General features: G+C 47.6%; 1 protein-coding gene across 1 annotated transcript in view; it reads right to left on the reverse strand.

Annotated features, from left to right (window-relative positions):
- The window catches only part of zmiz2 (zinc finger, MIZ-type containing 2), a gene marked incomplete at its 5' end in the record, with an annotated part of 43985 nt that overhangs the window by 8721 nt on the left and 9998 nt on the right, over window positions 1–25266 (reverse strand). Inside the window, 10 exons of the mRNA XM_083783562.1 lie at window positions 1192–1297; window positions 1905–2036; window positions 2623–2701; window positions 12794–12935; window positions 13665–13851; window positions 15907–15999; window positions 18175–18293; window positions 20019–20145; window positions 21430–21672; window positions 23270–23504. Coding sequence (XP_083639688.1) covers window positions 1192–1297; window positions 1905–2036; window positions 2623–2701; window positions 12794–12935; window positions 13665–13851; window positions 15907–15999; window positions 18175–18293; window positions 20019–20145; window positions 21430–21672; window positions 23270–23504 — 1463 coding nt within the window. The remainder of the gene's footprint in view (window positions 1–1191; window positions 1298–1904; window positions 2037–2622; window positions 2702–12793; window positions 12936–13664; window positions 13852–15906; window positions 16000–18174; window positions 18294–20018; window positions 20146–21429; window positions 21673–23269; window positions 23505–25266) is intronic.

Here is a 25266-nt window from a genome sequence, read left to right on the forward strand (position 1 = left end):
GAGAGAGAGAGAGAGAGAGAGAGAGAGAGAGAGAGAGAGAGAGAGAGAGAGAGAGAGAGAGAGAGAGAGAGAGAGGTTAACTTAACTGGACACACAGAGAGAGAGAGAGAGAGAGAGAGGTTAGCTTAACTGGACACACAGAGAGAGAGAGAGAGAGAGAGAGAGAGAGAGAGAGGTTAGCTTAACTGGACACACACAGAGAGAGAGAGAGAGAGAGAGAGAGAGAGAGGTTAGCTTAACTGGACACACACAGAGAGAGAGAGAGGTTAGCTTAACTGGACACACACAGAGAGAGAGAGAGAGAGAGAGAGAGAGAGAGAGAGAGAGAGGTTAGCTTAACTGGACACACACAGAGAGAGAGAGAGGTTAGCTTAACTGGACACACAGAGAGAGAGAGAGAGAGAGAGAGGTTAGCTTAACTGGACACACACACAGAGAGAGAGAGGTTAGCTTAACTGGACACACACAGAGAGAGAGAGAGGTTAGCTTAACTGGACACACACAGAGAGAGAGAGAGGTTAGCTTAACTGGACACAGAGAGAGAGAGAGAGAGGTTAGCTTAACTGGACACACAGAGAGAGAGAGAGGTTAGCTTAACTGGACACACAGAGAGAGAGAGAGAGAGGTTAGCTTAACTGGACACAGAGAGAGAGAGAGAGAGGTTAGCTTAACTGGACACACAGAGAGAGAGAGAGGTTAGCTTAACTGGACACACACACAGAGAGAGAGAGAGAGAGAGAGAGGTTAGCTTAACTGGACACACAGAGAGAGAGAGAGAGAGGTTAGCTTAACTGGACACAGAGAGAGAGAGAGAGAGGTTAGCTTAACTGGACACACAGAGAGAGAGAGAGGTTAGCTTAACTGGACACACACAGAGAGAGAGAGAGAGAGGTTAGCTTAACTGGACACACACAGAGAGAGAGAGAGAGAGGTTAGCTCACGTGATAACACACAGCTCTGTACAAGTCGCTTTAGTTTTAACATGTTGGTTAATGACAACACAATAATCTGTACACAAGTTGGTTTAGTTAACAGATTAGTTAAGTAGTAGTTAATTAGGTAACTTAGTCTTTGTAGAGTGAGTGAGTGAGTGAGTGAGTGAGTGAGTGAGTGAGTGAGTGAGTGAGTGAGTGACTGAGTGAGTGAGTGAGTGAGTGAGTGACTTAAGAGGTGAATGAATGGTTAACTTACTCTTGGTGACACAGTGCTCTGCAGGAAGCAGTCGTTTCTTCATAAGACCTTGGAGAACAGAGCGGACCGACGGACGATGGACCAACTGAAGAACAAACAGATGGGACTGGACAGACAGACAGACAGACAGACAGACAGACAGACATGTACAGACAGACAGGAACAGGCGGAGAGACATACTGTAAGTACAGAGTCATATTTACATTAATAATACAATATATAGTCTGTGTTATGTGTGTCAACAAGACGGGCAAGGTAAACATACTCGTCTGTGTGAAAGGAGCCCCCCCCACACTACGCTGTGTTTCCTATGTGTTCTTGCTGTTCTAAATACTGCCAACCAGGTGACGAAATCACAGACTGAGCCTTTAACCGTTGCTTTAATATGAAATATACAGATTTTATGGAAGATGCTTCTGAACATATTGCTTGCTTGACCACTTCAAATGCTCTCCTCTTAAAATAATAACTGAAAATAGCCTATCTACAAGCCTATCTAAAATAGCAAGTTTAATGCAAGCTCTCAATGCGTCGCAGGCGCATTGAGAGCTTCGGCTATTTTCGCTTTAACTTTAATCATTGCGTGTGTGTGCGTGTGTGTGTGTGTGTGTGTGTGTGTGTGTGTGTGTGTGTGTGCGTGTGTGTGTGTGTGTGTGTGTGTGTGTGTGTGTGTGTGTGTGTGTGTGTGTGTGTGTGCGTGTGTGCGTACTTACACAGCAGCAGGCAGTGACAGTGATCTGTATTGTGTTTCTTCCAGGCTGACAGACCTGCTTCAGGTACAGTGGTTTATGAGACGTCTTGTTATCTCCTCTCTCTATGGTCAACGGAGTCGCATTAACACTGACCTGGAGTCAGCAGTGCACAGGAGAGACAGAGGGAGGGCTGTGTGAGTCAATGAACACTAACCAGTGTTGCCAAGTCTGCTTAAGTACCGCAACTTTAGGCTCGTTTTTGGCAGGGAAAAAAATGACTAGTCACGTTTTCTTTGGGCTTGTTTTAAAAACGCGGTGGCTTCTTCGGCAAATCTAACAAGGCAACATTTATTTGATTATATATACTGTAATTCCTCATAGGTTTGTATATATCATACTATCATCATACTATAATTCTAACAATGTCTGTCTGTCTGTCTGTCTGTCAGAAACACCGCCTTATCTCCTCATTGCCTGCACCAATCGCTCCCACGTTTCACACAGGCATTGACCATATGAATATGGAGGTCTTAACGGACGGATTTGACACATTAATTATTAATAATGAATTTATTAGTGAATTAAAAACGCACCGGGCGCAGTACCCCCCGCGGCCACCAGGCAATATCTCACAACGGGTAAGGGCTAGTACATATAAATAACCAAAACAAATTATTATAGACCTACATTACACACACACAGAGAGAGAGAGAGAGAGAGAGAGAGAGAGAGTGTTCACCTGGACAGAGGCTGGCCAGTTAGTGTTCATTTGTCTGTCCTCGTGGTGGTAGCATTTAAACTGGAGCTCCAAGTCTGGCCTGAAAGAAAGAAAGAAAGAAAGTAAGAAAGAAAAAGACAGTCAGTCAGTAGGCACACATGAAAACATTGACAGTTCTAAAAAAAAAAGACAGACAGACAGATTCAATCCGGGAAAGCATCTGCGTCATCTTAGGTTTTAGCTATTATATGACGTTTAGATGGGAGTATGAGTGCACTGTGTATGTGTGTGTGTGTAATGTATAATAGTGTGTGTAAGAGGTGTATTGCGTATGTAAAGGGCGTGGTGGTCAGCCCAGTGTGCATCGTAAGAGGGAGCGTACCTCCCTTTAGGGAATACACAAGAAACGTTGTGAAGCCAAGGCTGAGTGAATCATCAAGGTCATTCATCACCTCAGCCACGCAGCTGCTGCAACCACAGCCAGCCAAGCAATACAGCGGAATATCAGAAGGAACGCCACCAGACCAGGCAACCATCAGACTGCTGAACAAGCACTTAGGCACATGACGTACTGCCACTTAAAGGACAACTTTAGTTTTTTTCAACCAAGGTTCATGTTTTAGGTTGTTATTAGAGAAAGTAAAAGATGAGTCTAATCTCTTTTTCATTTGCTGCTTTCTTTCGTTTTAGGGATTTTAGCTGTTTTTTACAGGGGGGCGGGGGCATTCGAGCACGGGGCTAAATATGTATTTCTTTACAACATTTTATAGCGATTACTTTTTTAATTCTTTACTATAGTCCTACTAGACCCCAAGAAATTACATCTGGCCACAAAAGATCACAGGATCTACTGAATGTGAAGGTAGCCTACTGGGGGAAGCACTGTGTGTCATAGGGTCAATTTGCCAGTTTGACACATTCAGTAGATCCTGTGATCTTAAGTAATTTCTTGGGGTCTAGTAGGACTATAGTAAAGAATAAAATAAATAAATCGCTATACAATTTTGTAAAGAAATACATATTTAGCCCCGTGCTCGAATGCCCCCACCCCCCTGTAAAAAACAGCTAAAATCCCTAAAACGAAAGAAAACAGCAAATGAAAAAAGGATTAGACTCACCTTTTACTTTCTCTCATAACAACCTAAAACATGAACCTTGGTTGAAAAAAACTAAAGTTGTCCTTTCACCATGAAACTGATTTTATTCCGTTTGTTTCCTTTCCCTTCTTTTCATATTTATCTATGCCACAAATGACACCATGATTGTATATAACCGCTGCTATTTTTTTATATAGTTGCTTTGTTATTTTGTTGTTTTTTTCCGTTAAATGAATGCCTTACTTCGTCCAAAAGCAGCCGATCTACAAGCTCAAAACGTGTTGCATTGCAATGCATTTTTTGTTTGTAGATCAGCTATTCAAAATGTTGGACAGTATTGGACATATGAGGTTCCCACCGGCAGGGACGGATTAACCCCCCGAGGGCCCCTGGGCCGGTCATTTTTGCAGGGCCCCCATAGCGCGCGTGCGCACACAATTTTGGTGTTTTACCGTGTTTTTATCATCTTTTTGACCTAAATTTAACAAAATCAATGGCCAATGAAGGGCCCCAGGAGCCCTTTTCAGGGCGTCAAACCTAGTACCTTACGGTCCAATTTCCCTGAAGGGCCCCTGAGAGCCAAGGGCCCCTGGGCCACGGCCCCACTGGCCCAATGGCTAATTTGTCCCTGCCCACCGGACAGCATCGATACGCTGGATATGTTTTCCACCTACTGTACACTACTGTATACCCAAGAAGCAGTTCTGCCTTCCCTAGCGGCATCTATCCATTGCAATGTTTTTGTAATCATGCACCTTGTGTATATTGGACTTTGTACATTTGTTTTGTTCTGTGCCTTCCTGTTATTTCATTCGTTCTGTCACTTCTGTGGTAGTGTTCCTTTCCCCTCTATTCTCTCTTTCCTATTCCAACTCTTCTTGTAACTGCAAAGTTAAGAGCTTGCACAAAAAAAAAAGAATAAATTCATTCACCCACTCTTTTACAGCTGTAATCGTGTTTTGTAAAGTGACAATAAAGTTGACTCTGGGTCTACTGATTCTGTATAAATGCCCGGGGAGCCCAAGGCGCCCTTGAGGGGGTTCCAACTTCCAAGCAAGCCCCGCCCCCAGAACCGAGAGGGAGAACTGAAGACAGAACCGAGAGGGAGAACAGAACCGAGAGGGAGAACAGAACCGAGAGGGAGAACAGAACCGAGAGGGAGAACTGAACCGAGAGGGAGAAGTGAAGACAGAACCGAGAGGGAGAACAGAACCGAGAGGGAGAACAGAACCGAGAGGGAGAAGTGAAGACAGAACCGAGAGGGAGAACAGAACCGAGAGGGAGAACAGAACCGAGAGGGAGAAGTGAAGCGCAACGGGCATGCTGGCTGTTCGTAGGTAGTGCAGCGTATTACGGCTGGGGGCCAGACACATGAATGAGCCAAAACGCTTTCATCCAATGGGCTCCATTCACGAGCTTGCGCACGGAGGTGACCCCACATAGGACCCAAACAGGCCCCGCCTAGGACCCAAACAGGCCCAATAGGACCCAAACAGGCCCAATAGGACCCAAACAGGCCCAATAGGACCCAAACAGGCCCCGCCTAGGACCCAAACAGGCCCAATAGGACCCAAACAGGCCCTGCCTAGGACCCAAACAGGCCCCACATAGGACCCAAACAGGCCCAATAGGACCCAAACAGGCCCCGCCTAGGACCCAAACAGGCCCCACATAGGACCCAAACAGGCCCAATAGGACCCAAACAGGCCCAATAGGACCCAAACAGGCCCCGCCTAGGACCCAAACAGGCCCAATAGGACCCAAACAGGCCCAATAGGACCCAAACAGGCCCAATAGGACCCAAACAGGCCCAATAGGACCCAAACAGGCCCCGCCTAGGACCCAAACAGGCCCAATAGGACCCAAACAGGCCCCGCCTAGGACCCAAACAGGCCCCACATAGGACCCAAACAGGCCCAATAGGACCCAAACAGGCCCCGCCTAGGACCCAAACAGGCCCAATAGGACCCAAACAGGCCCCACATAGGACCAAACAGGCCCAATAGGACCCAAACAGGCCCAATAGGACCCAAACAGGCCCAATAGGACCCAAACAGGCCCAATAGGACCCAAACAGGCCCAATAGGACCCAAACAGGCCCCACATAGGACCCAAACAGGCCCCACATAGGACCCAAACAGGCCCCACATAGGACCCAAACAGGCCCCGCCTAGGACCCAAACAGGCCCAATAGGACCCAAACAGGCCCAATAGGACCCAAACAGGCCCAATAGGACCCAAACAGGCCCAATAGGACCCAAACAGGCCCCGCCTAGGACCCAAACAGGCCCAATAGGACCCAAACAGGCCCCACATAGGACCCAAACAGGCCCCACATAGGACCCAAACAGGCCCCACATAGGACCCAAACAGGCCCCACATAGGACCCAAACAGGCCCAATAGGACCCAAACAGGCCCCACATAGGACCCAAACAGGCCCCACATAGGACCCAAACAGGCCCAATAGGACCCAAACAGGCCCCACATAGGACCCAAACAGGCCCCACATAGGACCCAAACAGGCCCAATAGGACCCAAACAGGCCCCACATAGGACCCAAACAGGCCCCACATAGGACCCAAACAGGCCCCACATAGGACCCAAACAGGCCCCACATAGGACCCAAACAGGCCCAATAGGACCCAAACAGGCCCAATAGGACCCAAACAGGCCCAATAGGACCCAAACAGGCCCCACATAGGACCCAAACAGGCCCAATAGGACCCAAACAGGCCCCACATAGGACCCAAACAGGCCCAATAGGACCCAAACAGGCCCCACATAGGACCCAAACAGGCCCCACATAGGACCCAAACAGGCCCCACATAGGACCCAAACAGGCCCCACATAGGACCCAAACAGGCCCCACATAGGACCCAAACAGGCCCCACATAGGACCCAAACAGGCCCCACATAGGCCCCAAACAGGCCCCGCATAGGACCCAAACAGGCCCCACATAGGACCCAAACAGGCCCAATAGGACCCAAACAGGCCCCACATAGGACCCAAACAGGCCCAATAGGACCCAAACAGGCCCAATGGGACCCAAACAGGCCCCACATAGGACCCAAACAGGCCCAATAGGACCCAAACAGGCCCCACATAGGACCCAAACAGGCCCCACATAGGACCCAAACAGGCCCCACATAGGACCCAAACAGGCCCCACATAGGACCCAAACAGGCCCCGCCTAGGACCCAAACAGGCCCAATAGGACCCAAACAGGCCCAATAGGACCCAAACAGGCCCAATAGGACCCAAACAGGCCCCGCCTAGGACCCAAACAGGCCCAATAGGACCCAAACAGGCCCCACATAGGACCCAAACAGGCCCCACATAGGACCCAAACAGGCCCCACATAGGACCCAAACAGGCCCCACATAGGACCCAAACAGGCCCAATAGGACCCAAACAGGCCCCACATAGGACCCAAACAGGCCCCACATAGGACCCAAACAGGCCCCACATAGGACCCAAACAGGCCCCACATAGGACCCAAACAGGCCCCACATAGGACCCAAACAGGCCCCACATAGGACCCAAACAGGCCCCACATAGGACCCAAACAGGCCCAATAGGACCCAAACAGGCCCCACATAGGACCCAAACAGGCCCAATAGGACCCAAACAGGCCCAATAGGACCCAAACAGGCCCAATAGGACCCAAACAGGCCCCACATAGGACCCAAACAGGCCCAATAGGACCCAAACAGGCCCCACATAGGACCCCAACAGGCCCAATAGGACCCAAACAGGCCCCACATAGGACCCAAACAGGCCCCACATAGGACCCAAACAGGCCCAATAGGACCCAAACAGGCCCCACATAGGACCCAAACAGGCCCCACATAGGACCCAAACAGGCCCCACATAGGACCCAAACAGGCCCCACATAGGACCCAAACAGGCCCCGCATAGGACCCAAACAGGCCCCACATAGGACCCAAACAGGCCCCACATAGGACCCAAACAGGCCCCGCATAGGACCCAAACAGGCCCAATAGGACCCAAACAGGCCCCACATAGGACCCAAACAGGCCCCACATAGGACCCAAACAGGCCCCACATAGGACCCAAACAGGCCCCACATAGGACCCAAACAGGCCCAATAGGACCCAAACAGGCCCAATAGGACCCAAACAGGCCCCACATAGGACCCAAACAGGCCCAATAGGACCCAAACAGGCCCCACATAGGACCCAAACAGGCCCCACATAGGACCCAAACAGGCCCCACATAGGACCCCAACAGGCCCCACATAGGACCCAACAGGCCCCACATAGGACCCAAACAGGCCCCACATAGGACCCAAACAGGCCCCACATAGGACCCAAACAGGCCCAATAGGACCCAAACAGGCCCCACATAGGACCCAAACAGGCCCCACATAGGACCCAAACAGGCCCCACATAGGACCCAAACAGGCCCCGCCTAGGACCCAAACAGGCCCAATAGGACCCAAACAGGCCCAATAGGACCCAAACAGGCCCAATAGGACCCAAACAGGCCCAATAGGACCCAAACAGGCCCAATAGGACCCAAACAGGCCCCACATAGGACCCAAACAGGCCCAATAGGACCCAAACAGGCCCCGCATAGGACCCAAACAGGCCCCACATAGGACCCAAACAGGCCCCACATAGGACCCAAACAGGCCCAATAGGACCCAAACAGGCCCCACATAGGACCCAAACAGGCCCCACATAGGACCCAAACAGGCCCAATAGGACCCAAACAGGCCCCACATAGGACCCAAACAGGCCCCACATAGGACCCAAACAGGCCCCACATAGGACCCAAACAGGCCCCACATAGGACCCAAACAGGCCCAATAGGACCCAAACAGGCCCCACATAGGACCCAAACAGGCCCAATAGGACCCAAACAGGCCCAATAGGACCCAAACAGGCCCCACATAGGACCCAAACAGGCCCCACATAGGACCCAAACAGGCCCAATAGGACCCAAACAGGCCCAATAGGACCCAAACAGGCCCCACATAGGACCCAAACAGGCCCCACATAGGACCCAAACAGGCCCAATAGGACCCAAACAGGCCCCACATAGGACCCAAACAGGCCCCACATAGGACCCAAACAGGCCCAATAGGACCCAAACAGGCCCAATAGGACCCAAACAGGCCCCACATAGGACCCAAACAGGCCCCACATAGGACCCAAACAGGCCCCACATAGGACCCAAACAGGCCCCACATAGGACCCAAACAGGCCCAATAGGACCCAAACAGGCCCCACATAGGACCCAAACAGGCCCAATAGGACCCAAACAGGCCCCACATAGGACCCAAACAGGCCCCACATAGGACCCAAACAGGCCCCACATAGGACCCAAACAGGCCCAATAGGACCCAAACAGGCCCCACATAGGACCCAAACAGGCCCAATAGGACCCAAACAGGCCCAATAGGACCCAAACAGGCCCCACATAGGACCCAAACAGGCCCCACATAGGACCCAAACAGGCCCCACATAGGACCCAAACAGGCCCAATAGGACCCAAACAGGCCCAATAGGACCCAAACAGGCCCCACATAGGACCCAAACAGGCCCAATAGGACCCAAACAGGCCCCACATAGGACCCAAACAGGCCCCACATAGGACCCAAACAGGCCCCGCATAGGACCCAAACAGGCCCCACATAGGACCCAAACAGGCCCAATAGGACCCAAACAGGCCCCACATAGGACCCAAACAGGCCCCACATAGGACCCAAACAGGCCCAATAGGACCCAAACAGGCCCAATAGGACCCAAACAGGCCCAATAGGACCCAAACAGGCCCAATAGGACCCAAACAGGCCCAATAGGACCCAAACAGGCCCAATAGGACCCAAACAGGCCCCACAGGACCCAAACAGGCCCAATAGGACCCAAACAGGCCCCGCATAGGACCCAAACAGGCCCCACATAGGACCCAAACAGGCCCCACATAGGACCCAAACAGGCCCAATAGGACCCAAACAGGCCCAATAGGACCCAAACAGGCCCAATAGGACCCAAACAGGCCCCACATAGGACCCAAACAGGCCCCACATAGGACCCAAACAGGCCCCACATAGGACCCAAACAGGCCCCACATAGGACCCAAACAGGCCCCACATAGGACCCAAACAGGCCCCACATAGGACCCAAACAGGCCCCGCATAGGACCCAAACAGGCCCCACATAGGACCCAAACAGGCCCCACATAGGACCCAAACAGGCCCAATAGGACCCAAACAGGCCCAATAGGACCCAAACAGGCCCCACATAGGACCCAAACAGGCCCCACATAGGACCCAAACAGGCCCAATAGGACCCAAACAGGCCCCACATAGGACCCAAACAGGCCCCACATAGGACCCAAACAGGCCCAATAGGACCCAAACAGGCCCAATAGGACCCAAACAGGCCCCACATAGGACCCAAACAGGCCCCACATAGGACCCAAACAGGCCCAATAGGACCCAAACAGGCCCAATAGGACCCAAACAGGCCCCACATAGGACCCAAACAGGCCCCACATAGGACCCAAACAGGCCCCACATAGGACCCAAACAGGCCCCACATAGGACCCAAACAGGCCCAATAGGACCCAAACAGGCCCCACATAGGACCCAAACAGGCCCAATAGGACCCAAACAGGCCCCACATAGGACCCAAACAGGCCCAATAGGACCCAAACAGGCCCCACATAGGACCCAAACAGGCCCCACATAGGACCCAAACAGGCCCCACCTAGGACCCAAACAGGCCCCACATAGGACCCAAACAGGCCCAATAGGACCCAAACAGGCCCAATAGGACCCAAACAGGCCCAATAGGACCCAAACAGGCCCACATAGGACCCAAACAGGCCCCACATAGGACCCAAACAGGCCCCACATAGGACCCAAACAGGCCCCACATAGGACCCAAACAGGCCCCACATAGGACCCAAACAGGCCCCACATAGGACCCAAACAGGCCCCACATAGGACCCAAACAGGCCCCACATAGGACCCAAACAGGCCCCACATAGGACCCAAACAGGCCCCACATAGGACCCAAACAGGCCCAATAGGACCCAAACAGGCCCCACATAGGACCCAAACAGGCCCAATAGGACCCAAACAGGCCCAATAGGACCCAAACAGGCCCCACATAGGACCCAAACAGGCCCCACATAGGACCCAAACAGGCCCCACATAGGACCCAAACAGGCCCCACATAGGACCCAAACAGGCCCAATAGGACCCAAACAGGCCCAATAGGACCCAAACAGGCCCCACATAGGACCCAAACAGGCCCCACATAGGACCCAAACAGGCCCCACATAGGACCCAAACAGGCCCAATAGGACCCAAACAGGCCCAATAGGACCCAAACAGGCCCCACATAGGACCCAAACAGGCCCCGCATAGGACCCAAACAGGCCCAATAGGACCCAAACAGGCCCCACATAGGACCCAAACAGGCCCAATAGGACCCAAACAGGCCCCACATAGGACCCAAACAGGCCCAATAGGACCCAAACAGGCCCAATAGGACCCAAACAGGCCCCACATAGGACCCAAACAGGCCCCACATAGGACCCAAACAGGCCCAATAGGACCCAAACAGGCCCCACATAGGACCCAAACAGGCCCAATAGGACCCAAACAGGCCCCACATAGGACCCAAACAGGCCCCACATAGGACCCAAACAGGCCCCACATAGGACCCAAACAGGCCCAATAGGACCCAAACAGGCCCAATAGGACCCAAACAGGCCCAATAGGACCCAAACAGGCCCCACATAGGACCCAAACAGGCCCCACATAGGACCCAAACAGGCCCAATAGGACCCAAACAGGCCCAATAGGACCCAAACAGGCCCCACATATGACCCAAACAGGCCCCACATATGACCCAAACAGGCCCCACATAGGACCCAAACAGGCCCCACATAGGACCCAAACAGGCCCCACATAGGACCCAAACAGGCCCCACATAGGACCCAAACAGGCCCCACATAGGACCCAAACAGGCCCCACATAGGACCCAAACAGGCCCCGCCTAGCCTGTCACACTTTTCCAACCCGGAAGAAGGGGTGAAAAGGGAGTATGCGCTGGATGAGCAACCCCATACAAATGAACTGCAGGCGCCCTCTTTGTTATTTTTTAACTTTAACCCTGTTATACTTGAGTTAAGATAAAAATCGAAAATAGCTCATCTGCGAGCTCACGTGTGATTTTTCTTGGGAAGAATTTTGAATGGTTGACAACGCAAATGCTCTCTCACAGGGGTCCCTTGCACAAAACTCCTGTCATGTCCTTTACATGAAAACAAGTCTATGAGAACGACATCTATATATGACAGGGTACCCCAATAGGCGGCCCGCGGGCCATTTGCGGCCCACAGAGCGCCCCCTTGTGGCCCATGAAAGAACTTCCAAACTTTTTTTTTAAGGGTCCCAGATATAAATGGCATTGAATGGGGGTCAGTAGCCTATGCATGTCAAACTGGGCATCCTTTTCAAATGGGGTCTTGCCCTGAAAATGAATTTTCAGGGCAAGACCTCGACCTCGCGCGTGCAGACTCGGCCCCCAGCCTGGTACGCTAGTCAAAATATGGCCCTTGAGGAAACTTAATTGGGGAACCCTGCTATAGAGTATAGAGTATATATCTATAGAGTATAGAGTATATATCTATAGAGTATATATCTATAGAGTATAGAGTATATATCTATATATGATGTGTAGTACCTTAATATAAGAGTCTTGTAGACAGAGTCTATAGAGTATAGAGTATATATCTATAGAGTATAGAGTATATATCTATAGAGTATAGAGTATATATATATATATGATGTGTAGTACCTTAATATAAGAGTCTTGTAGACAGAGTCTATAGAGTATATATCTATAGAGTATAGAGTATATATCTATAGAGTATAGAGTATATATATATATATGATGTGTAGTACCTTAATATAAGAGTCTTGTAGACAGAGTCTATAGAGTATAGAGTATATATCTATAGAGTATAGAGTATATATATATAGAGTATAGAGTATATATCTATAGAGTATAGAGTATATATCTATAGAGTATAGAGTATATATATATATACCTTAATATAAGAGTCTTGTAGACAGAGTCTCGGAGCTGGAAGACGTGGTTGCTAACGGCCAGGTTGTGCTCCAATCGGAAGGGTTCTAATACGACACCGTCACGCACAGGGAAGGTCAGCCGGAGGTCGTCGCTGGGGTTACCTAACAACCAGGAAGTCAACAAACATTCAACATTATAATTACTCATTTCAATGAATGCATCTCATCACTGTGGTACCTAGTTAGGAAGGAGGATGTATCCTATAACCTTGGTACCTAGTTAGGCTGTCACTTGGATATAAAAATAGGCCTGCATGTCCATGCATGTATGCCTAATGTTGGGGTGGATACATGTGTCTAGATGGGTGGATACATGTGTCTAGATGGGTGGATACATGTGTCTAGATGGGTGGATACATGTGTCTAGATGGGTGGATACATGTGTCTAGATGGGTGGATACATGTGTCTAGATGGGTGGATACATGTGTCTAGATGGGTGGATACATGTGTCTAGATGCCTGTCAAATACGACAATAGACAATAGCAGATCTACAAGCTCATATCGCGCCACCGAGTGGCGCGATACGAGCTTGTAGGTCTGCTATTTTTGAAAAATTGAAGAGCGACTGACATTTTTAGAATCTGATCTCAGGTCAGAATGGGTTAATTAGACCAGTGTGTGTCCAGTGGCTAGTATTGAAAAACAAGCCTACACTAGACGCCGATCAGATGCAGACGATTTAGCTGTACGTCCATATTTAGCTGTACGTCCATATTTAGCCGTACGTCCATATTTAGCTGTACGTCCATATTTAGCTGTACGTCCATATTTCCGGTCTACACCACTTTGATACATGTGGGCCTGTGTGTGTGTGTGTCTTTATACCTACCAGTAGGAGGGGGAGGAACCAGGTTGGCCATATTTGGCTTGATGTCTGGCAGGAAGGAAGAAGGTGTCGGCTTCACATCACTGTTGGGTGACATGTAGGGTGGGGCCATGGAACTTCCAGGGGTGATGGGAGGTGTCGGGTTACCAGGGAGAGGAGAGCTGGGGTAACCTGGCAAAACTCGACCGGGCTGAGAGAGAGAGAGAGAGAGAGAGAGAGAGAGAGAGAGAGAAATCTTAAAGGGTAACCTTTAAGCCAGACAAATATTCTACAATCTACGAATGCTATATACCGGTAGTCTCCTGAAATTCGAGTTAAGGAAGCTGCCATTTCCGTTCACGAAAATATATATATTTTTACATTTCATTTTTTCATTTCCTTCTGCTAAACAGCAAGCTATATATGCTTAGATGATTTATATTTGTTTTAATTTGCGTGACGAAACGGAAGTGGGGAGGAGGCTCCAGTCCCGCTTTATATTTGACTCATGATAGAGCCTCCGATGCTCCAGACTGTATGACGGAAGCATTTATATTTGACTCATGATAGAGCCTCCGATGCTCCAGACTGTATGACGGAAGCATTTATATTTGACTCATGATCAGAGCTTCCGATGCTCCAGACTGTATGACGGAAGCATTTATATTTGACTCATGATAGAGCCTCCGATGCTCCAGACTGTATGACGGAAGCATTTATATTTGACTCATGATAGAGCCTCCGATGCTCCAGACTGTATGACGGAAGCATTTGGAAATTGCGAGAGGCAACAGTCTGGCAACACGAGATTGCCAAACCCCAGACCTGTGTGAAAAGCAGGGCACTGAAATAGTCATCTGATATTGCCAACTACTACCAGGTGGTTATTGTGCCGAGTCTAGAGCAGTGGTTCCCAACCTATTTAGCGCGAGACCCAAAAGAGGACCCCATAGTGAAAATAGACGATCCACAAGCTCACAACACGTTGTGCGTTGTGAGCTTGTAGATTCTATTTTCAAGTATTGAAAAAAATAAGTTAGAATTTGTTTGTAAAAATAGTTTTTTTGGAAAAGCTTTAGAAAAAATAATTAAAAACAAAATATACTAAACAAAAAATAAAGGGGTATTTACTCGCGACCCATACAAATATGTCCGTGGCAGTGTTGAATTTGACAGCTAATTTTGGTTTAGCTTAGTCATAGTCTTTAGAATAAAAGAGCCACAGCTCCTGATAGTTAGGATGGATAAGATACAAAAGAGATCCGAGCCTGAGGGCCAAGCTGCTCTCTGCAGGACATTCTTCATCCCTACTCTCCCTGAAGGGCTCAGTCAGAGGGAGACTCTCTGCAGGACATTCTTCATCCCTACTCTCCCTGAAGGGCTCAGTCAGAGGGAGACTCTCTGCAGGACATTCTTCATCCCTACTCTCCCTGAAGGGCTCAGTCAGAGGGAGACTCTCCCTGAAGGGCTCAGTCAGAGGGAGACTCAAGCGTGAGAGAAAGAGCCAGTAGTGGTGGTTGAGGAATCTAGTAGAGATGCCTCTCCTTGTCACCTCCCCAGTCCCCAGGGAGGTTTTCCAGGCGATTATATCTCCCTGGTGGCTTGGGGAGGACCTTGGGGAGGACCTTGGGGACCTTGGGGAGGACCTCCTTGGGGAGGACCTTGGGGAGGACCTTGGGGACCTTGGGGAGGACCTCCTTGGGGAGGACCTTCGGCATCACCCCTGTGAGTGACTGCTGATGCGGCTCCAGGGAAAAGGAAGTCCTGAATTCTCTGCTGTGTGCCGTCCTGTGTGGTTGTTGTGTTTTCTTATATTATGTTTTGTACCATGTCTGTATTGATATTCTTATGTTGGTTTCTGGGGGGGAGTTTAACCCATTCTGACCTGAGATCAGATTCTAGAAATGTCAGTCGCTCTTCGATTTTTCAAAAATAGCAGACCTACAAGCTCGTATCGCGCCACTCGGTGGCGCGATATGAGCTTGTAGATCTGCTGTTTTTAAATAGCTAAAGCATAACATGACGCCGACACCAAAATGGGTGCCCGGTCAGAATGGGTTAAATAAACTAATTGTATATATTCATTCAGGTTTCAGTCAATCGAATATTTCACGCTCTTAGTCTCGAACCACCCAGTGCCAATAGTGGTTACAAGAACAATAATACAATTTGTGGACAGATGAATAGAATGATTATTATGCCGTGCTATGGGGACATACACATACAGTTGCAATGAACACACGCAGGCACGCAAACAGTGTCTCACCCCACTAGGTTGGTTGAAGTTGTTGTAGGCTCCAGTTGCACCACCTGCGGCCAGAGGATTTAATGTGCCACCCTGTCCATTAAACTGCTCCTGCTACACACACACACACACACACACACACACACACAGGGGATCAAAGCAAAAATAAAATCTAGGGTTTCCTGCTAGATTTAAAGGAGAATTCCATGCTAGAATGCTTTCTTATCTTTCTTACCTTTCTTTGTAGTTGTTACGTCCCCACCAAAGAGGTCCAGGTGTTTTTTTTGTGCAAAAACTCCTTATTGGCTATTTTCCCTACCATAAGCCCTCAATGAATTGCATTGCATTGAATGGGAATTGAATGGGGCTATGGGGTGTTATGCTAGTTCGCTTATTTCCATCGAAAGAAGTAGTAAACTGTGCCGCTTGGGATATTATTTACATTATGAAGAGAGGATGTATACAAAGAAATTATAATTTTGAGCGATGGAAATAAGCGAATTAGCACAACACCCCATAGCCCCATTCAATTCCCATTCAATTCAATGCAATTCATTTAGGGCTTATGGTAGGGGAAATAGCCAATAAGGAGCTTTTGCACAAAATAACACCTGGACCTCTTTGGTGGGGACGTAACAACTACAAAGAAAGGTAAGAAAGCCTTTTAGTATGGAATTCTCCTTTAACCTGTATAGCCTACTACTAGTTTTGACCATATACATTCCTTTTAAAATAACCCATAACGGAAAATAGGCAAACCCGTGCTGAGGGTTATAAATCACCCCTGGCTCCCGACATGCGTGGCGGGTTATATCAGACAGGGTAACAACTAGGGCTTTAAAGGTATATTCAGTGATTTCACTTAATTCAAATATCACTTATTTTTTTGTTTTGTTGTGATAATCCTCCCTACTATAGAGTGTGCTGCTGGCCATATAAGGAGTTCCTCCCTGTCCCCAGTTAACCCCTGGGGGTCAAAAAACCTTAGGTTTCGTTTTTGACTCTCTATCCTGATTGGACGAAAGGCTGGGTCCCACAGCCAAAAACGAAACCTAAGGTTTTTTGAGTGAATATACCTTTAAGCAACTAGTCGACTATTCAACTAGTCGACTATTCAACTAGTCGACTATTCAACTAGTCGACTATTCAACTAGTCCACTATTCAACTAGTCCACTATTCAACTAGTCGACTATTCAACTAGTCCACTATTCAACTAGTCGACTATTCAACTAGTCGACCTTGTTGGTACTAGTTGATAAGAAAGGAGAAAAAAAGGGAGGGGGTTCCTGTTTTGTAGGCCTCAAGATCACCTAGATTATAGTTATAGTCACCAATGTACACAGTTTTTTAACTATTAAAGGACCACTTCACCACTTTTCAACCTATCTTCATATAATAGGTCCTCACTAATAATCATGAAAGAATGGCGCAATTTTCTTTCTACTCTGTCTGTGTCTCATAGGAGGGCTGTGGGCAGTTCAGAAACCGCCTTCCAGTGACATCATCGATGGGGAATACAAGTTAATAGAAACTGCAGGCTTTCTAGTCCTGAAAAGTTGCAATGCGAAAATGGAAGCCATCGTTCTCACGATAATGAAAATCTAAATATTTGTGTAAATAAATATTGTTTAAAAAACAATCTGCCTAATCCCTAATGATGATGTCACTGGAAGACGTTTTCTAAACTGCCCACAGCCCTCCTATGAGACACCGACTGAGTAGAAAAAGATTGCGCCATTCTTTCATGATTATTAGTGGGGACCTATTATATGAAGATAGGTTGAAAAGTGGTGAAGTGGTCCTTTAACTATTAACTATTATTTGTATGTATTTTTAGTTAAAAACTAGTCGACTAGTCAACTAGTAAAAATCACTAGCAGTGGAAGCCCTAGTAACAACAGCTGTATTCTACATTACCTTGTAGTAGTAGCAGTGGAAGCCCCAGTAACAACAGCTGTATTCTACATTACCTTGTAGTAGTAGCAGTGGAAGCCCCAGTAACAACAGCTGTATTCTACATTACCTTGTAGTAGTAGCAGTGGAAGCCCTAGTAACAACAGCTGTATTCTACATTACCTTGTAGTAGTAGCAGTGGAAGCCCTAGTAACAACAGCTGTATTCTACATTACCTTGTAGTAGTAGCAGTGGAAGCCCTAGTAACAACAGCTGTATTCTACATTACCTTGTAGTAGTAGCAGTGGAAGCCCTAGTAACAACAGCTGTATTCTACATTACCTTGTAGTAGTAGCAGTGGAAGCCCTAGTAACAACAGCTGTATTCTACATTACCTTGTAGTACTGTGAGCTGGGAGGGCCCGAGGGGTTGTATTGTGGGAGGGGCATCTTGTGGCTCTGGTATGAGGGGGAGGAGCCGGAGCGCTGAGGGGCGGGGCCTGGGCCACCTGGACCTACAGAAGGACAGAGAAGGACATGTCCACTTTAGTGGAGGAGCCATTTTTAAATAGCTAAAGCATAACATAATGCGTGGTTTCTGTTCTTTGGTTAGCCTCTCCTTCTGCAACAGTACTCTCTTTGGTTCTTTGTTCTTTGGTTAGCCTCTCCTTCTGCAACAGTACTCTCTTTGGTTCTTTGTTCTTTGGTTAGCCTCTCCTTCTGCAACAGTACTCTCTTGCTGATTTGCACATGCGCACTGCCGTTCCCTTCCTCGTTTACGGCTCAGAAAGAATGGCTCGTATCTCCTAATCTATTCTGACCGGGCACCCATTTTGGTGTCAGCATCATGTTATGCTTTAGCTATTGAAAAATAGCAGATCTACAAGCTCATAGCGCGCCACCGAGTGGCGCGCTACGAGCTTGTAGGTCTGCTATTTTTGAAAATTCGAAGAACGACTGACATTTTTAGAATCTGATCTCAGGTCAGAATGGGTTAATCAGACCAGTGTGTGTCCCAGTGGAAACCTCGTATGAATCTGATCTCAGGTCAGAATGGGTTAATCTAGGGAACTCTCCGTGGTTTTGACCAGATGGGCAATGTTCTGTCTTCATTTCTGACTTCAGCATGCCTCTCGTTTGGAATATAAACGCTTCTAGAGAGACTTTAAGCGTGACCACCGTGAGGTGAGAATGGAACATTATGCCTTATGTTTTGGTGGGGAACGGAAAGAAACAAAAAAAAATCCAGCCCATCCACTCCAAGGCTAAAGGATTCATAAAAAGGCTTCTGTCTCCAATTTATTTACCAAGACTGCGTTTTTTAGTGAAAACAAGCCATATTCAACTGCCATGCGTTCTTATGGGAATATGTTTTACCAGTTGCCAGTGTACTGCCATGCGTTCTTATGGGAATGTGTTTTACCAGTTGCCAGTGTACTGCCATGCGTTCTTATGGGAATATGTTTTACCAGTTGCCAGTGTACTGCCATGCGTTCTTATGGGAATATGTTTTACCTGTTGCCAGTGTACTGCCATGCGTTCTTATGGGAATATGTTTTACCTGTTGCCAGTGTACTGCCATGCGTTCTTATGGGAATATGTTTTACCTGTTGCCAGTGTACTGCCATGCGTTCTTATGGGAATGTGTTTTACCAGTTGCCAGTGTACTGCCATGCGTTCTTATGGGAATATGTTTTACCAGTTGCCAGTGTACCAAAGTCACATTTTCTTAACACGCCGCCGACTGCCATGGACGGAGAGTTTTCTATACGTTTAGTACTGTATTTCAGACAGACCTGTGTGTCTGTCTGACATACAGACAGACACACAGACAGACCTGTCTGTCTGTCTGACACACAGACACACAGACAGACCTGTGTGGTCTGTCTGACACACACACAGACAGACAGACAGACAGACAGACCTGTGTGGTCTTTCTGACACACACACAGACAGACAGACAGACAGACAGACCTGTGTGGTCTTTCTGACACACAGACAGACACACAGACAGACAGACAGACAGACAGACAGACAGACAGACAGACAGACAGACAGACAGACAGACAGACAGACAGACAGACAGACAGACAGACAGACCTGTGTGGTCTGTCTGACACACAGACAGACAGACAGACAGACAGACAGACAGACAGACAGACAGACAGACCTGTGTGGTCTGTCTGACACACAGACAGACAGACAGACAGACAGACAGACAGACAGACAGACAGACAGACCTGTGTGGTACTGCAGGTTGTACGGGCCGGGTCCTCCTGGGTGGTTGGGACCAGCAGAACCGGGAATTGAACCCGCGGGACCAACGGAACCTGGACCGCCATACTGCTGAGCCATCCCTGGAAAAGACTGAGAGAAAGAGAGGAGCAGCAAAATGACCTGGAGCCCATTCTACAAATGCCTTCTACATCAGTTCATTCTACAAATGCCTTCTACATCAGTTCATTCTACAAATGCCTTCTACATCAGTTCATTCTACAAATGCCTTCTACGTCAGTTCATTCTACAAATGCCTTCTACATCAGTTCATTCTACAAATGCCTTCTACATCAGTTCATTCTACAAATGCCTTCTACGTCAGTTCATTCTACAAATGCCTTCTACATCAGTTCATTCTACAAATGCCTTCTACGTCAGTTCATTCTACAAATGCCTTCTACATCAGTTCATTCTACAAATGCCTTCTACATCAGTTCATTCTACAAATGCCTTCTACATCAGTTCATTCTACAAATGCCTTCTACATCAGTTCATTCTACAAATGCCTTCTACATCAGTTCATTCTACAAATGCCTTCTACGTCAGTTCATTCTACAAATGCCTTCTACATCAGTTCATTCTACAAATGCCTTCTACGTCAGTTCATTCTACAAATGCCTTCTACGTCAGTTCATTCTACAAATGCCTTCTACGTCAGTTCATTCTACAAATGCCTTCTACATCAGTTCATTCTACAAATGCCTTCTACATCAGTTCATTCTACAAATGCCTTCTACATCAGTTCATTCTACAAATGCCTTCTACGTCAGTTCATTCTACAAATGCCTTCTACGTCAGTTCATTCTACAAATGCCTTCTACATCAGTTCATTCTACAAATGCCTTCTACGTCAGTTCATTCTACAAATGCCTTCTACATCAGTTCATTCTACAAATGCCTTCTACATCAGTTCATTCTACAAATGCCTTCTACGTCAGTTCATTCTACAAATGCCTTCTACGTCAGTTCATTCTACAAATGCCTTCTACATCAGTTCTCGCACTTTAAAGATTCTTTTCACGTACAAGCTTGCAGTACGACACGAAGTGGCGCGCTGTGACCTTTTACATCTACTATTTTTGAATAGCCAATACAAAAACGAACATTAAAATGACACAGAATTCAGCTTTCCCTGTTTTAATGGGTTAAAGACGGCACAATTAAATCGCCCATCATATCGGTATCATATTAAAAACTCAAAATAATATATCAGAGTTGCAAAGCTGAAAAGGCCTTTACATCAAAATGATACATTTAATTAATTGTGGACCTATGGCATATATATATATATATATATATATATATATATATATATAGTAAACTTGTATTGCAATATGGATATTGGTGGTTTTGACCACAGTAATGAATCATTACCTCCGAGTTGTAGGGTCGTTTGAGGCCCTGTGGGGGCCGCAGGGGGCCTTGCTGGGGTCCAGGGCCATAGTTTGGGTGCTGGGCCATTCTCTGGCCTCCCCCACCAGGGCCGTACATGGGGCCCATGGAGGGGGGGCCCCTACTACCGGGGCTGGGGCCCATGCTTCCAGGACCCATGCCATGAGGTCCCCGGGGGCCAGCGTGGGTCATGAACTGCTGGTTATAGCCCTGAGGTCCACCCATCTGGAAGGAACGGAGATGTAAAACAAATGCACACAGGATAAAACACAGACAGACAAACAGGAACAAACTAGATTAGGACAACCAGCCAGGCAGATTTATTTTGACCAAAAACGACAAATAGCTCTTTTAGCCCATTCTGACCTGAGATCAGATTCATACGAGGTTTCCACTGGACACACACTGGGTCTGATTAACCCATTCTGACCTGAGATCAGATTCTAAAAAAATGTCAGTCGTTCTTCGATTTTTCTAAAAAATAGCAGACCTACAAGCTCGTATCGCGCCACTCGGTGGCGCGATATGAGCTTGTAGATCTGCTATTTTTCAATAGCTAAAGCATAACATGATGCTGACACCAAAACGGGTGCCCGGTCAGAATGGGTTAGTATTGCCATGTACAGATTATTATCTATACATTATATCTCTGCTGTATTAGTATGTACAGATTATTATCTATACATTATATCTCTGCTGTATTAGTATGTACAGATTATTATCTATACATTATATCTCTGCTGTTGAGAAGAAACCACCCGGCTCCAAAATGTTCCTTTTTCAAGAAATAAAAACGAGTTAGGCGGTTTCCTCCCGACAATACTCTCATATGCAATTTCATAAACAACATAGGAATATTATTGCATAAGTTTGAGTGCAGACTCAAACTTAATAGCATAACTTTGAGTGCAGTTTGAAGGCAGACCTGCAAACGCAAAAAAAAAAACGTTTTTTGTTTTATGTGACTCTTAAAATAGAAGACAGACAGAGAGGTGTTGTTCATATGACTGGTGCTCTATCTCAGTGGTTCTCAACCTTTTCAGGCTGCGACCCCCCACAATAATCATATTTGAGCTGGGGACCACCCAAAAATAATCATATTTGAGCTGGGGACCACCCAAAAATAATCATATTTGAGCTGGGGACCACCCATAAATAATCATATTTGAGCTGGGGACCACCCAAAAATAATCATATTTGAGCTGGGGACCACCCAAAAATAATCATATTTGAGCTGGGGACCACCCAGAAATAATCATATTTGAGCTGGGGACCACCCAAAATAATCATGATTGAACGGGGTACCCACCAAAATAATCATACTCAAACTGGGGACCCCCCAAAATAATCATATTTGAACTGGGGACCCCTCACGCTGACAAGAACTTGGAATTGAAGCATTACATGCCTCATTCTGTTCAACAGATAAATATTGTGAAAATAGCCGATCTACAAGCTCACAATGCTCTAATATTTGACAATTAGGCCAATGTTTGACCAGCTCTTATAGAGCGTTGCAAAGAAGAAAAACATCAAAAACGTGTTGTACTTTTTCTTCTTTAAAACTTTGTTTTGTGTCATGATTTGTCACGATCCGAGTTGGCTTTGTCTGAGGCCTACAGGTCTTTAAATAAATACTTCTATGGGAAAGAATCATGGGAAATTCTCTTCTGGGTCCCTCGTCGTTCTGAAAGACGGCGGGCCTGCGACACTCTATAGCAGAGAACTGTGGATGGACGCTCACCTGTCCATAGTTCATCTCCTGACTGTGTTTCTCCTGGATGGCAGCGACTATAGCAGAGTGCTGTGGATGGACGCTCACCTGTCCATAGTTCATCTCCTGACTGTGTTTCTCCTGGATGGCAGCGACTATAGCAGAGTGCTGTGGATGGACGCTCACCTGTCCATAGTTCATCTCCTGGTTATGTTTCTCCTGGATGGCAGCGACCGTCGCCGTGGCTGTAGCGGTGGCGGTGGCGGCCGCTGCCGCAGCGACCGCTGCGGCGGCCGCTGCCTGGGTAAAGTCACCACGGTTACCAACTCCACTGGACTGGTAACTGTCAGGACAAAACATTGAAACAATCAATTAACACCCCGAATGCCCGGGGTTACTTTAATCCATTAAATCATAGCGCGCAGCGATTTATAGCAGCGGAGCACATTTAGCGACAGACCGGATGTTATCCCGGATGTAGCTGAAGTAGCTAAATGTAGCCAAAACACTCCCGAGGTGAACGACAATAACGGGACGTATGATTCATTCTAACGCGACTAGCGACGGGACAGCAGTGGGCCGTCTGACACAGGACCTTTTCTTAGAATTGGATGGAATGATTTAGATCAGGAGTTATTCACGTTTCAACAGACCGCTCCCAGCCTGTGGAGCGACAGACGCTCCCAGCCTGTGGAGCGACAGACGCTCCCAGCCTGTGGAGCAACAGACGCTCGCAGCCTGTGGAGCAACAGACGCTCGCAGCCTGTGGAGCGACAGACGCTCCCAGCCTGTGGAGCAACAGACGCTCCCAGCCTGTGGAGTGACAGACGCTCCCAGCCTGTGGAGCGACAGACGCTCCCAGCCTGTGGAGCGACAGACGCTCGCAGCCTGTGGAGCGACAGACGCTCCCAGCCTGTGGAGCAACAGACGCTCCCAGCCTGTGGAGCGATGCTATCGGTTTTGATATCAATAATCTCCGTCCTTTTGATCTGGGCGTTACTAATTGAAAGGGCGGAGAACTTCGTCCTGTGCAGGGTGTTAATCCAGTGTTTTTCCAACCCTTTTTTATTTAGCCCACCACTGTTACAATTAATTAATTCATCAATTAATCCATCCATCAAACATGCCACCTGTCATGGGGCAGCCCATGCCCTATACACATACGCTGATGGAGAGCAACCTAAATTACACAGTTGCATCCCTAACTTTGCCGGCCGGCTTGGAAGACTGTTGAAATGGACATGAGTGCATATTTTTATTATTGGTAACACGCAGTGAATGGTGGAAGAGAACACGAGTACTGTGCATAGATTTTCACAGAGCATACATGTTGTCAATTGTGTTTAATTATGATTGTTTGGCACCTGGCTCTCCTGACACCTGGTGATCCTCTTGACTGAGGGGAGGAAGGTACCAAGTGCTATAGAGCAGGAGGGGTGTCTGTCTGTTACAAGAGCTCTTGTGTTATGTGTTCTATGTATCTTTAGGTTGTGGCGCATGTAATGTATTCTGAAATGTTTTGGAATTGGTTTAGGTAAACTAGATAATTGTGTAAGCTAACTCATGGGCCGTGGTTAGCCAGAGGTTGAGTCAAGTGGGTTACCAATTACAGAACTGTAACCTTGGTATAGTCTTGCTAAGAGGGAGGCTGCAGGGGCAGTGAGTTAGTTCAGTTTGGCTTGAGGCAACCAGAAGGTAACACTCAGGGAGAGCTGCTAGGGGGCCCCGTCATTGCAGTTTCTCAAGTTCTGGGTTTGTTTCCCTTGTTTTCAAGTGTTTTTCTATGTTGTCTTTTTGTAAGTTAGTCTTTAGTGTTTTGTTTTGTTCGATGCCTTTCCACTGAGAATAACCTGCATCGGGGAGAAATTAACCCATTCTGAACGGGCACCCATTTTGGTGTCAGCATCATGTTATGCTTTAGCTATTGAAAAATAGCAGATCTACAAGCTCATATCGCGCCACCGAGTGGCGCGATACGAGCTTGTAGGTCTGCTATTTTTGAAAAATCGAAGAGCGACTGACATTTCTAGAATCCGATCTCAGGTCAGAATGGGTTCATCAGACCAGTGTGTGTCCAGTGGAAACCTTGTATGAATCTGATCTCA

Source organism: Protomyctophum parallelum (genome assembly GCF_964188405.1).
Source record: "Protomyctophum parallelum genome assembly, chromosome: 15".
NCBI lineage: Eukaryota > Metazoa > Chordata > Actinopteri > Myctophiformes > Myctophidae > Protomyctophum > Protomyctophum parallelum.